Raw genomic sequence first — 14,929 nt, forward strand, 5'->3', positions numbered from 1 at the left:
CTAGCAGGAGCAATGCTCTCCAACAATATTGAGGCACAAATTTAATTTGTATGTACTAGGTTTGTCGCTTGATAAGTAGTAATTTCCGTGGTGTTCTTATCATAAGCCTACGTGCTCAGCTAGCGATGGGTACGATTGCTACTAAGATTATTATTAAAATTATGCACAATGCACCCTTACTGACCCTGGAATCTATCATGTACCCATACTGGTCCAACCTATGATGAACCCATACAGGTCCTGCATCCTATCATGAACCCATACTAGCCCTGGAACCTACGCTTAACCCATACTGGTCCTGGAACCTATCATGAACCCATAACGGCCCTGGAACCGATCAAGAACCCATACAGACCCTGGAACCGATCATGAACCCACTTCATCATCATCGGGTCCTGGAATCACTGGTCTTGGAACCTATCATGACCCCAGACCGGTCCTGAAACTGAAAGTAAACCCATAAATAACCTCGAACTGATACTGAACACCTACCGGTCCTGGAACCGATCATGATCCTATGCTGATCCTGAAATAGCTCCCGATTTCATATATTTTTAAGAACAGTTCCAGGAACTGTTTCGGATTTGGATTCGGAACGATACTTGAACCTGGTTCAGGTATGAAACGGGTACAATTGCAGTACCAGTTGACAAACTATACCCGACAGTAAATGTGCAGCGTAGGAATTAACATAAGACATAGCGTAGCAATTAGCGTAGGAAATAGGGAAGGAAATTAAGTACAATTTGTACAGTGATATTTCAATTACCGTAACAATCATGCAATCATGCAATAATTTTTAAACGAAAATGATGTATATAAAATAAACATAAAATGAATATTGTGGTTTCATCCATTTATACTATATTTAAAAAAACGCTGTTCCCTTAAATAGGCAACAATTGGCAAATTGCCTTATCACCACAACGGTGGGAACGTTCGGCAATGGAGGATTCGGAAGAATACGATTATGTGTCTCATGCAGATGGTGATTTTTTATCAACACCTCGATAGTGTGAGCGTTTGATCATGGAATGGGATGTGTGCAACGCGATTGCATCAAAGTATGGAGCAGTGGTAACGAGAGGCACAAAAGTGATTTAGTCTTGCCAAGGGGATTGTTCATGAGGTATGATTTGTGAGTGGGAAATCCCCAATAATAACAGCACAGCTTCACCGATAGCGATTCAAACGACCTGTAGAGACTGTGGATGGTTTATCAGATATAGACAAGGAAGGCAAATGTTTTTCTCTCTCACAGAGGGGTCAAGGAGAGTATATAAAGCCGCGATCGTCCGGAGCAAGACAGAGGCTGCTGGCTCATCTAACGGTGTTAATCGTCGCGTAATAAAAAGTGTAAATAAAAGATTTCATCGTATTACACTTTAGGTTCATAATTCAGTTCAATCGTCGACAACATCCAAAGAAGACTGCAAAATTGCACGACATTCAAATCAACCATGTGGCAGTTCATAAGGTCACGATTATTCAGCGTGATAATCTGCATAGGTGCTGTTCATGGGTAGGAACAAAAGTGCTAGAAAAGCTGTGCAAATTCATCAATTGGATACTGCAAATTGAAACATTCTTTTCTAGGGTGCTAGTCGTAGGTCCGAAATATATCCGGACCAACCAGGAATACACACTAGTGATCAGCAACTTTAACTCAAACCAAACCAAAGTGGACTTGATAGTGAAGCTAGAAGGCGAAACTGATAATGGTTTAAGTGTGTTAAACTTTACCAAGACGGTCGTCGTGCGACGTAATATGAACCGAATGATCAACATCAATGTAGGAAGTGAGAATACTGTTTGGATATAAGGCTTACGAATGAAACTTACGATCCTTTGCAGATGCCCGAGAGTCTGGCTGGAGGGAACTACAAAATTACTATCGATGGACAGCAAGGCTTCAGTTTTCACCAGGAGGCAGAGCTGGTGTATCTCAGCAAATCGATATCGGGGCTAATACAGGTCGATAAGCCCGTGTTTAAACCTGGGGATACGGTGAACTTCCGTGTGATCGTGCTGGACACGGAGCTAAAGCCACCGGCGAGGGTCAAGTCGGTTCATGTAACTATCCGAGATCCTCAGCGCAATGTGATTCGCAAATGGTCCTCGGCAAAACTGTATACCGGTGTGTTCGAGGGCTATCTGCAGATAGCACCTACTCCTATACTCGGAATCTGGAATATCTTGGTGCAGGTGGAGGGAGAAGAGCTTGTGTCAAAGACGTTTGAGGTGATGGAGTATGTGTTGTCAACGTTCGACGTGCAGGTCATGCCCTCGGTGATTCCACTGGAAGAGCACCAAGCTGTGAATCTTACAATCGAAGCGTACTATCACTTTGGTAAGCCAGTGCAAGGAGTGGCCAAGGTGGAGCTTTATCTAGACGACGAGTTGATAGATCAGAAGAAAGAACTGAATGTGTATGGAAAGGGTCAAGTAGAGTTGCTGTTTTTTGGTAAATTTGAAATGTACGAAGATCAGCAGGATGTACGAGTGAAGGTGACGTTCATCGAGCACTACACAAGTAAGAATGTTCGAGATACCGTTGCTAATAGTGATTAAATAAGAAATATCTCTTCATAGATCGTACGGTGGTGAAACAGTCACAAATAACGGTATACAAGCATGCGTACCGTGTACAGTTGATCAAAGGGAATCCACATTTTCACCCTGGACTCCCGTTTAAGTGTGTGCTTCAGTTTACACACCATGATGGAACGCCAGCCACAGGCATTACCGGTAAAGTGGAGGTATCCGGTATAGGATTCGGAACGACAGTCACGAGTGATAACGATGGATTGGTCAAGCTCGAGCTGCAACCAAGTGAGGGTATCGAATCAATAGATGTTAGCGTAAGTGCTGCAAATTTGTTGTCCCATTCAAACAAGCTCTTGAATTTTTACTCATTTTTAGTTTTTAAATAATCAAAATGGATTGATCTTCGAGGAAACAATGTATAAAGAAGAATCCTACACGAATGCTTACATCAAATTGGAGCTGAAATCATCGTGAGTATCAGTTAAGGATTTTAATTATGTTGAATGTTAGGTGTATACAATAATTGAATTCCTTCTAGCATCAATCTGTACAAACTGATGCGATTCATGGTGACGTGCACGGAGCGCACGACTTTCTTCGTGTACTATGTTGTGTCAAAGGGCAACATAATCGATGCAGATTTCATAAGGCTTAATAAGGAAATGACTTACCACCTGCAACTGAACGCAACGGAAAAGATGATTCCGAAGGCGAAAATTCTCATCGCTACCGTAGTGGGCCGCACTGTGGTGTATGACTGCATGGATCTTGATTTCCAAGAGTTTCGCAATAATGTAAGCAATTGCAATTGTAACGTTGCTTAAAGTAACACTTATTCATGTTGTGTGGAAACAGTTTGATTTAAGCGTTGACGAGCAAGAGATCAAGCCGGGACGACAAATCGAGCTGAGCATGTCTGGACGCCCAGGAGCGTACGTTGGGCTGGCTGCGTATGACAAAGCCTTGCTTTTGTTTAACCAGAACCACGACCTGTTCTGGGAAGACTTCTTGAAGGTGTTTGACGGGTTCCATTCGTATGATACAAATGAATTCGACCTGTTTCACGTAAGTATAAAGAGTCCAACATATATATCTAGTGAGGATTTAAAAGGACATAATGGATGATTCGTTTTTAAAGACCATGGGACTGTTTGCCAGGACACTGGACGACTTCTTTGTTCAAAATTACAATCATAAATCAGAGCGCAATGGACAGCACATGGAGCAAACGGTGGTCAGGAAACAGTTTGTGGAGTCATGGCTTTGGAAAAATGTGACCATTGGAAGCTCTGGTAGTCTCAAGTTGACTGAGGTTGTACCGGATACTACGACTTCCTGGTATCTGATGGGCTTCTCGATTGATCCCGTTGTCGGGTTGGGTATCATTAAGAAACCGATCGAGTTCACAACGGTCCAGCCGTTCTTTATCTTGGAATGCTTGCCATATTCAATCAAGCGAGATGAAGCAAGCGAGATTCAATTTATTCTTGTCAGTAACCTTCAAGAAGGGCACACCATTGACGTGACGCTATATAATGAGAACAACGAGATGGAGATCATAGGACGTTCGATTGAAAGTAGGTATCAAAGGGAATAATGACAATATAATACTTAACTTCACTGTTTGGTTCTAGATGTAAACTACACCAAATCGGTTCACGTTCTACCGAAGGTGGGGAAGCCGATTTCATTCCTGGTGAAAGCAAAGAAGCTCGGTGAGATGATGGTTCGTGTGAAAGCCTCTATATCCAATGGAATTGCGACAGATGCTCTGGAGAAGGTGATACGGGTCATGCCAGAAAGCTTGGTACAGTCAAGAGTTGAATCGTTCGGATTTTTCATGGACACGCACCAGAATCAAACGTTTTTGGTGAACCCAAGCATCGATAAAAAGGCCAACAAAGGATCGGTTAAGTTCGAACTCAGAGTCAATCGTGAGTAATGCGCACACCATAGTCAACACAATGAACGCGACATTGAATTTTTCCCACAGCTAACTTACTGATCACCGTTCAGGAAAACTTGGACAATATTCGCGCAGATATTAGTGGATGTAGCGAAAGCATAAAAGACATGCTTCATTTCGTTGTTCATGACTACCTGGTTGCCATTGGGTCAACACATCCATATGAATCCAACGATAATGTAAATAGATTTTTAATTAATGTGGATCTACAGAAATGCTTCAAATCCAATGGTTCATGGCGGAATAAGGTATTTGAAACTGCATTTCTAGTAAATGCATTGCAAGATGCAGCCAAATATATATACTTCACTGATAGACTTAAACGTGAGAAAGCATTTGACTGGCTGGCCTCACAACAACACCATTCCGGAAGTTTCAAAGAAACCGAAACCGATCTGCACTATAAACGCAGTGACGTCGCACTAACGTCGTATGTGTTGGCAGTCATGCTGGAAAATGAAAGCGCCAAAGTGCAGCACGCTGTGGTGATAGAAAAGGGAATGAGTTTTCTGAGCGATCAATTGGATTTAATCACAAGTGCAAATGATTTGGCGATAGTGACCTATGCGATGATGTTGTATGGGCACGGGCTAAAGGACGCTGCGTTCGAAAAGCTGATCGATGTGTCAACCATCACAAATAATGGAGCGGAACGATATTGGAACACGTCGAACAGCGTAGAGGCAACGTCTTTTGCTCTGCTATCGCATGTGATGGCCAACAAGTTGCTAGAAGCTTTGCCAATAATGCGTTGGCTGGTGAATCAGATAAGCGATTTAGACAGTGTTGCTGGACAAGAAAATACCTATTTGCGTCTCAAAGCACTGTCCAGGATGGCAAAAAAGATATCTCCATCCCGGAATGACTATACGGTACAGCTAAAGTACAAGCAGAGTACGCGATTGTTGCGTTTTGATAAATACAGCAATATGATACAAAACATTACCACACCGCAAGGCGTAAGGAAGATCGAAATCACAGTAATGGGTATTGGGGCTGGATTGCTGGAGGTAATTTATCAATACAGCTTGAATCTCACGAACTTCGAGAATCGATTCCAGCTAGACTTACAGAAACAGAAAACTAGCTCCGACCACGAGCTGAGGCTGAAGGTGTGTGCCAGCTTCATTCCCACCGTGTCTGAAAGTCGATCAAACATGGCGCTGATCGAGGTGACGTTACCGAGCGGTTACGTTGTCGATCACAATCCGATCAGCGAGCAGACGACGGTGAATCCGATCGATGTAGGAGTATTAATTAATTTGGATAGCATTTACCAGATAATTGATAAATTTGTCTTACAATTTTTCACAGCATTTCGAGATTCGTTACGGTGGCGCAAGCGTCGTTGTATACTACAAAAATATGAGCAACGTGAGGAACTGTTTCACCGTGACCGCGTACAGACGCTTTAAGGTAGCACTGAAGCGTCCTGCGTATGTGGTTGTGTATGACTATTATGATGCAAGTAAGTAGCTTATAGAAATTAGTTGTGATAATGCCAGGGAAAATATAACATTCCATGCTTTTGAGCTATTCTTATAGATAAGAACGCCATCAAAATGTATGAAGTGGACAAGCAGAATGTTTGCGAAATCTGCGAAGAAGACGACTGCCCCGCAGAGTGCCAGAAATAGTGGTAGCGTTAGAGTTAAGCAGAGCTTGTAATGCTACAAAATGCATGTTTTGAAAAAGATTTATTTCTAATACAATTATATTTTTAAGAAAGTTTAAATAATGCCTTTTATTAAAGGGATAAAGTCAATAAGCCTCTTTATTTTACTGCATGCCATTTGTTTTTATACAAAAAGAGCACATACATCCTTAATAATACAACAAACTGGATAGCGCTAGGAGGTAATTGTGCAATTTGTCAATTGTTGCACACTGCATATAAATTATCATTTTTCCAAATAAATGCATAGTTAATTCAAAACTGTTTTATTACGCGATAAACATCGAGAAATCAACAAAAAATGCATTGTGGCATTTTTTACAAGTCTAACACGATTCCATTACGTTAGGATTTCTAGGGCATTGGTTTTACCAATGCTTAAAAAATATACGAAATTAAAGCCCATTTTTACCTAATCAAATTAACGGCTATCTATCGATGGTTTCAAAACGCATCAAAATCTATAGGATGATGCTATGAAATTAATATCACAAATTCTTACATTGCAGACGATTTTTATCATTCCTATTTGATCATTTACCCACAGCATACGCCTCAAAAAATGAAGTAAAGTCAAATGGTTTCAGATAACTTGAATGAGAGCGCTTAATTAAGCGATTACAATTAAGTTAACATTGTTTTAAATTGTTTGTTTGCATTGTACAAGCGTGAGTGTGCTTTAATCAATTTCGGTTGGATTTCGCTGCTCCAATAGGGGGAATGAAATGATCGGTCGAAAATATAACCGTTACGAAGCATTATGAAATGCTACAAACCATCTGTAAATTGTTTCGTAACAGTGTTTTTTAGTGTGTCTGATCACAGCCTTAAAATACTAAACATCGCAGCCATATCAAATGTACACTAAGCGTTAACTATAAAATTGCATACTTTTAGTTGCTTAGCAACATTTAAACCACTCTAACACGGTCCATTGCCAAATTTTGCTCTGTTCACACTTCTTCTTGTATGTCTACTTAAACTTTTTGTTCTTAACAAAACATCTTAATCTTCCTCAAGTTATATCTGAGTTAAGCTAAGATACTCGGTTAGCCGGCCTCATGGTACAGTCGTCAACTCGTACGACTTAACAACATGTCCGTCATGGTTTCAAGCCCCAAATAGTCCGAGCCGCCATACGTAGGACTGACGATCTTGCTATGGGGAGAATCCAAAAGTCATTGAAAGCCAATCCTACAAGTGAGGTACAGACAGGCCTTGACCGACAACGGACCGACAAGTTGAAAAAGATAGACAGACTGTGCATGAAATAAATTCATTTAATGAGTTTTATCTCCTTCTTCTATTTTTCTTCTTCTTCTTCTTCTTCTTCTTCTTCTTCTTCTTCTTCTTCTTCATATTATTATTCTTGGTCTTCTTCGTCTTCTTCGTATTCTTCGTCTTCTTCGTCTTCTTCGTCTTCTTCGTCTTCTTCGTCTTATTCGTCTTATTCGTCTTATTCGTCTTCTTCGTCTTCTTCGTCTTTTTAGTCTTCTTTGTCTTCTTCTTCTTTTTTCTTTTTCTTCTTCTTTTTCTTAGTAAAAGGTATAAATAAAAGAATAAAAACAAATATTAAGTTTTTTGTCGAAAACATTAAAACATTTTTAAACAACTTTTTCAGACGTGGGCACGGGCTTTGGTGTATATAATACATCCAAACAAGCCTTCTTCAAATTGAGACAGCCATGCTCAATATTTGTCGCAGAGTTGGCTGCCATATTTTACGCGTTGCTTCTAATAAGCGCGAGCCCTCCGGATCAATATTATATATTCACTGACAGTCTCAGTGCTGTCGAAACTTTGAAATCCGTGGAGGCGATAAAGAGCTCTGATTACTTTATTAAAAAAATTCTAGAAACACTAAGCTCTCTGTTCAATAAAGCGTTTCGAATATCGCTTGTCTGGCTACCTGCTCATTGCGGAATCCCTGGCAATGAGAGGGCAGATCTCTTGGCCAAACGAGGCGCCTCTGAGGGCGATTCCTTTGAACGATCGATTCAGCCTCACGAATTCCTCCGCTTCCCACAGCAATTATGCATGGCTCGTTGGCAGAGCATGTGGGATGCCGATGATCTCGGGAGATTTCTTTACTCCATCTCTCCTAGGGTGACACAACGTCCTTGGTTTCAAAGCCTACAGGCAGATCGTGGATTCATTCGCATGACATCAAGACTCATGTCAAACCACTATGCGATGAATGCACATCTACAACGTATAGGGATCGTCGATACAAATGTATGTAGCTGTGGCAAAGGATTCCACGACATCGACCACGTCATATGGTCATGTGTGGAGTTTGAAACAACAAGACCCGCACTACTATCGACGGTTCAAGCAATAGGGAGGAACCCTGAAGTCCCAATATGTGACATCCTTGGTCAAAGGGACTACGAATACGCGAGAATTCTGCACAAATATGCTAAGGAGGTTGGCATCACCTTGTAATCACGTACCGAACTTATATGTTTAGAGACCCAATAAATGTATAGGTATGATCATGTATGGCTTAGGGTGTATGGGCGTTCGTGTGCATGGGTAGGTGTCTGCATGGGTGTGCGTGTGTGCATGTGGATTTTCTTTATATCCACATCTACACACGCATAGCCATGTGGACACTTGTTGGTGTTCTCGCGCGTATATATTTACCCGGTTATGTATGATTGTACCTATTAGCATATTTGTTAGTAGTAACCTTAGTGTGTAGTATATTGTCTACGTTGTATGTTAAATTATGTTTAGTGATCCTCGGGCAGTCTGAACACTTAACCGACGGTTGGGGCAGAAGCTCACCACCATGACGAGCTCAGAGTGGTGATTTAGAACAACCAAGCCATCGCGGAGCACTAGACAACCCGGATGCTGGAAACCATCGCTCACCTAACACCTGTAAAATACGGTGTCGATGCCATATACACTAAATCCCTGCTCCCTTGGATGGGAATACTGGAATTCCCCATAGACACTATGGAAAGAGAACGGCTGGCATACAACAGAATCCGAGCCCACCCGGAATAAGGTGCACAAAGCCGAGCAAGGAAATGTGCTTCGGCCAGCCCATAGATATTAAGAAATACAATAGAACCAACAATGTTAGATTTAAGTCTAGTCCATAATGATACGGCCAACCAGGCCGTCCTTACGAGAAATAAAAAAAAAAAAACAACTTTTAGTTTGAAAAATTTAACCTACAACATCAATTTTATGTTCTTTCGATCGCAGAGGTGGTCGAATAAAACTCACGCGTTACTAATAAATTTACTAACGTATATATTCAACTTCACTTGGTTACAATTTGGTGTTGGCTTCGAGCACGCTTCCTTGCTGACCGCTAGTTCTTCAGTGCGCGCTGGTGTTTGGCGGTCAACGTCCGTGACCGCGCAACCGATGACCCCCGGATCGATCACACGCATACATTGACGGATGACGCCTTGCTGTCATCCGTGAGTTACCGCCGTGAATGAGTCCGGGCCAGGTTAGCTCACAACATCTCCCCCTTTTAATTACAGACGATACCCCTCGAGCCTACGCGGAAGTCTTCTAAGCCTAGAAGACCGGCGTGGCGACCGTATCGGCTGCTGGCGTTTTGTAGTAGCGAACGGGATTGGGCGTGGAGATGGTTGTGTGGGTGACGCGCTAGTTTGATGGTCCGTCAAGGGAACAGAACTCGATTCCGCTACCGCGCTGTCCGTCAGCAGATCAAACGGCAAATGATCTATGTCCACGTCCTCGCTGGAAGCCCCCACGGCCGAATCACGTTTTCGCAGCTGGTTCACATGGCGCCTGTGAACCCGTTGATTGTTCGTCTGCACCTCGAACATAACGCTGCCCAACTCTCGTATGATTTGCGCCGGAACCCACTTCCATGAATTCCGCGTATAGAACTTGGCGTAGACGAGGTCACCGCGCTGAAATCGTCTATCCAAGTTGGCCGGTTCTGCTTGCGCTGCAGGTGGAGGTTTCAGCAGTGCCAACGCTGTTCGCATTTTTCTGCCTAGCATGGCTTCAGCTGGCGACTGCATGTCCGGCAAAATAGCGTTGGGGGTTGACCGGTAGCTCGCCAGAAAAACGTCAAGCGCTTCGTCCTGCGTTGTTCCCCCTTCCTGGATCTTCCTCATCGACCGCTTGAAGGTGTCAACAAAGCGCTCCGCCTGCCCATTCGATTGCGGATGGAATGGCGCAGTTGTGACGTGCTGTATACCGCGACTACTGCAATACTCCGAAAACTCAGCACTGACAAATTGTGGCCCGTTGTCGCTCACCATCGTTTCCGGGTATCCAAATCTCGCAAAGATTGACCTCAGTATCGCGATCGTTGCTGCTGATGTGGTACTTCGCGTTCGTATCACCTCTGGCCACTTGGTAAACGCGTCTACCACGATCATAAAATAGTCACCATCGATTGGCCCAGCGAAATCGATGTGAATACGTTCCCAAGGTTTCTGTGTCGCTGGCCAGGGAACAGGTTTTTCGCGAGGTGAAGTCTTTGCCGCTATCGCACAAGCATGGCATCCCTTTACGTGCTCCGTTATGTCCTTATCAACGGATACCGGGGTGCCCTTCATGTAGTTGCTTCAAGCAACGCTGCTGCAGCTTGCTAGGGATCACCACTCTTTCCCCAAACAAAATGCAACCACGGACCGTGGTTAGGGCTTCGCTTCTGTGGTAAAAGCAAGCCAGCTCTGCAGCATATGCGACATTTTGGGGCCACTCTTCCATGATGTATCCGTAAACCTTCTTCAGGACAGGGTCGGACTCCGTGGCCTTCGCAACGTCTCTAAAATTGAGTGGAAATATATTAATACAGTATGATGCTATGGAACTTACATCATTTTCCAACTCAGCGCTTGCGATTATGTATTCCGGATCCGGTTTTGCGTGCTCGTGTATCAGCCTTGAGAGCACGTCCGCATTGCCAAACTTATCGGTTTGCACGTACTCGATGGTAAAATCATACATCAGCAACTGCAATGCAAACCGCTGCAACCTATTTGCCGTGTACACTGGTATACCCTTATGTGACCCGAAAATCCGCAACAAGGGTCGATGATCGGTTTGCAATCGGAAGTGGCGCCCAAACAGCATCTTATGAAACTTTTTCACAGCAAATATAATCGCCAAACCTTCGCGGTCAATTTGGCTGTAATTTGCTTCAGCCTTCGTAAGGGCTCTCGATGCGTGCTGAACAACCTTCAGCGAGCCATCCGCGTACCTGTGGCTTATGGTCGCGCCTAGTCCAACCGACGATGCATCGGCAGAGACCACTATCTCTGCATTCGGGTCGTAGTGCGTCAGCAGCAAGTCGGATGCTAACAGGTCTTTGAACCTGTTAAAAGCATTTGCGCACTCCCGTGTCCAAACAAATTTGGTGTCATTTTTGAGCAATGCATCCAGCGGGTATCGCAATTCTCGCATCTTTGGTACAAATTTGCCGTAATAATTCACAGCACCCAGAAAGGATCGAACCTCACTAACGTTCGTCGGTGCTGGCATCTTCAGGATCGCATCTATTTTCGCTGGGTTTGGTCTGAGACCCTGTCTGTCGATAACAAAACCCAGGTACTCTATCCTTGGCATTTTAAACGAACACTTTTCCGCTCGAATTGTAAATCCGTACTCCTTTATGCGCCGGAAAAGGTTGAGCAAATTCTCATCGTGCTCGCGTTCTGTTTTGCCTCCAACAACTACATCATCCATGTACCCAGATGTACATTTTAGGTCGGAGAGCATTGCATCGATGAGTTGCTGGAACGCGGCTGGAGCAATTTTAATGCCAGGTGGTAGACGGTTGTAATGGTACAATCCGCGATGCGTGTTAATCGTCAGGAGTGGACGATATTCCTCTTTAATTTGTACCTGCAAGAATGCATCCGTTAGATCAATTTTTGAAAAATACTTGCATTGTGCCAGTTTTGCAAAAATATCCTCTGGGAGTGGGAGTGGATATTCGTACGATTGAAGAGCTGCATTCAACCCAGTTGAATAATCTCCACAAATCCGCACGCTGCCGTTCTGCTTCCTCACCACCACAATTGGGGCCGCCCAGTCCAAATAATCCACCGGAGTAATCACCCCTAGATCCTCTAAGCGATCGAGCTCCTTGTCCACCGTTGCTCGCATCGCGTACGCTACCGGGCGCTTAGGACAAAACACAGAACGGTGATTTGGCTTGAGCTGAATCTGTACATTCGCCTTGGTGCACAATCCGTTGCCTTTAAACAATGCAGGGAATCGGCTCTCCCATTTCACTCCCTCTGCTTCCACCTTGTTGCAAAACTGGTCCATGGGGACGGCACCGAGCTCGAACGTTGCTATCATATCGGCCCCCAAAAGATGCAAGGCCGAGTCCATAACGCGTATAACAGCAGACCGCGTTCTGTCACCGATCGTTATCTGTGCCTCGAATTCACCATCCAAATCAAGGCGGGACCCAGATGCTGTTTTTGCGTGGACTGTTACCGGCTTCAGTGTTGGCTTACCCAGCTGCTGCCACGTTTCTCGTCCGATTACTGTAATATCCGATCCAGTGTCAAGCTGCAGGCGGACCCTGTTACTGTTGATGAAAATGTTAACAAATTTTCTAGCTTGCTGGACATTACAAACATTGACCGTCACCGTACGCATGTCCACCGACGTGCCAGGGAAAATATAACATTCCATGCTTTTGAGCTATTCTTATAGATAAGAACGCCATCAAAATGTATGAAGTGGACAAGCAGAATGTTTGCGAAATCTGCGAAGAAGACGACTGCCCCGCAGAGTGCCAGAAATAGTGGTAGCGTTAGAGTTAAGCAGAGCTTGTAATGCTACAAAATGCATGTTTTGAAAAAGATTTATTTCTAATACAATTATATTTTTAAGAAAGTTTAAATAATGCCTTTTATTAAAGGGATAAAGTCAATAAGCCTCTTTATTTTACTGCATGCCATTTGTTTTTATACAAAAAGAGCACATACATCCTTAATAATACAACAAACTGGATAGCGCTAGGAGGTAATTGTGCAATTTGTCAATTGTTGCACACTGCATATAAATTATCATTTTTCCAAATAAATGCATAGTTAATTCAAAACTGTTTTATTACGCGATAAACATCGAGAAATCAACAAAAAATGCATTGTGGCATTTTTTACAAGTCTAACACGATTCCATTACGTTAGGATTTCTAGGGCATTGGTTTTACCAATGCTTAAAAAATATACGAAATTAAAGCCCATTTTTACCTAATCAAATTAACGGCTATCTATCGATGGTTTCAAAACGCATCAAAATCTATAGGATGATGCTATGAAATTAATATCACAAATTCTTACATTGCAGACGATTTTTATCATTCCTATTTGATCATTTACCCACAGCATACGCCTCAAAAAATGAAGTAAAGTCAAATGGTTTCAGATAACTTGAATGAGAGCGCTTAATTAAGCGATTACAATTAAGTTAACATTGTTTTAAATTGTTTGTTTGCATTGTACAAGCGTGAGTGTGCTTTAATCAATTTCGGTTGGATTTCGCTGCTCCAATAGGGGGAATGAAATGATCGGTCGAAAATATAACCGTTACGAAGCATTATGAAATGCTACAAACCATCTGTAAATTGTTTCGTAACAGTGTTTTTTAGTGTGTCTGATCACAGCCTTAAAATACTAAACATCGCAGCCATATCAAATGTACACTAAGCGTTAACTATAAAATTGCATACTTTTAGTTGCTTAGCAACATTTAAACCACTCTAACACGGTCCATTGCCAAATTTTGCTCTGTTCACACTTCTTCTTGTATGTCTACTTAAACTTTTTGTTCTTAACAAAACATCTTAATCTTCCTCAAGTTATATCTGAGTTAAGCTAAGATACTCGGTTAGCCGGCCTCATGGTACAGTCGTCAACTCGTACGACTTAACAACATGTCCGTCATGGTTTCAAGCCCCAAATAGTCCGAGCCGCCATACGTAGGACTGACGATCTTGCTATGGGGAGAATCCAAAAGTCATTGAAAGCCAATCCTACAAGTGAGGTACAGACAGGCCTTGACCGACAACGGACCGACAAGTTGAAAAAGATAGACAGACTGTGCATGAAATAAATTCATTTAATGAGTTTTATCTCCTTCTTCTATTTTTCTTCTTCTTCTTCTTCTTCTTCTTCTTCTTCTTCTTCTTCTTCATATTATTATTCTTGGTCTTCTTCGTCTTCTTCGTATTCTTCGTCTTCTTCGTCTTCTTCGTCTTCTTCGTCTTCTTCGTCTTATTCGTCTTATTCGTCTTATTCGTCTTCTTCGTCTTCTTCGTCTTTTTAGTCTTCTTTGTCTTCTTCTTCTTTTTTCTTTTTCTTCTTCTTTTTCTTAGTAAAAGGTATAAATAAAAGAATAAAAACAAATATTAAGTTTTTTGTCGAAAACATTAAAACATTTTTAAACAACTTTTTCAGACGTGGGCACGGGCTTTGGTGTATATAATACATCCAAACAAGCCTTCTTCAAATTGAGACAGCCATGCTCAATATTTGTCGCAGAGTTGGCTGCCATATTTTACGCGTTGCTTCTAATAAGCGCGAGCCCTCCGGATCAATATTATATATTCACTGACAGTCTCAGTGCTGTCGAAACTTTGAAATCCGTGGAGGCGATAAAGAGCTCTGATTACTTTATTAAAAAAATTCTAGAAACACTAAGCTCTCTGTTCAATAAAGCGTTTCGAATATCGCTTGTCTGGCTACCTGCTCATTGCGGAATCCCTGGCAATG

General features: G+C 42.6%; 2 protein-coding genes across 4 annotated transcripts in view; one reads left to right on the forward strand and one right to left on the reverse strand.

Annotated features, from left to right (window-relative positions):
• The window catches only part of LOC1275861 (uncharacterized), a 312,032-nt gene that overhangs the window by 39,276 nt on the left and 257,827 nt on the right, over positions 1 to 14,929 (reverse strand). The gene's annotated exons all lie outside the window — the stretch shown is intronic.
• On the forward strand, positions 1,324 to 6,953 carry LOC1271144 (thioester-containing protein 1 allele S3-like). The gene is made up of 12 exons (XM_061657793.1): positions 1,324 to 1,522; positions 1,597 to 1,792; positions 1,855 to 2,533; positions 2,593 to 2,861; positions 2,923 to 3,017; positions 3,086 to 3,341; positions 3,403 to 3,612; positions 3,686 to 4,124; positions 4,182 to 4,481; positions 4,541 to 5,757; positions 5,828 to 5,981; positions 6,059 to 6,953. The coding sequence occupies exons 1-12, from the start codon at positions 1,461 to 1,463 to the stop codon at positions 6,148 to 6,150; spliced, it is 3,969 nt and encodes a 1,322-aa protein (XP_061513777.1). The 5' UTR covers positions 1,324 to 1,460; the 3' UTR covers positions 6,151 to 6,953.

The sequence above is a fragment of the Anopheles gambiae genome, chromosome 3 (genome assembly GCF_943734735.2).
Source record: "Anopheles gambiae chromosome 3, idAnoGambNW_F1_1, whole genome shotgun sequence".
Lineage (NCBI taxonomy): Eukaryota > Metazoa > Arthropoda > Insecta > Diptera > Culicidae > Anopheles > Anopheles gambiae.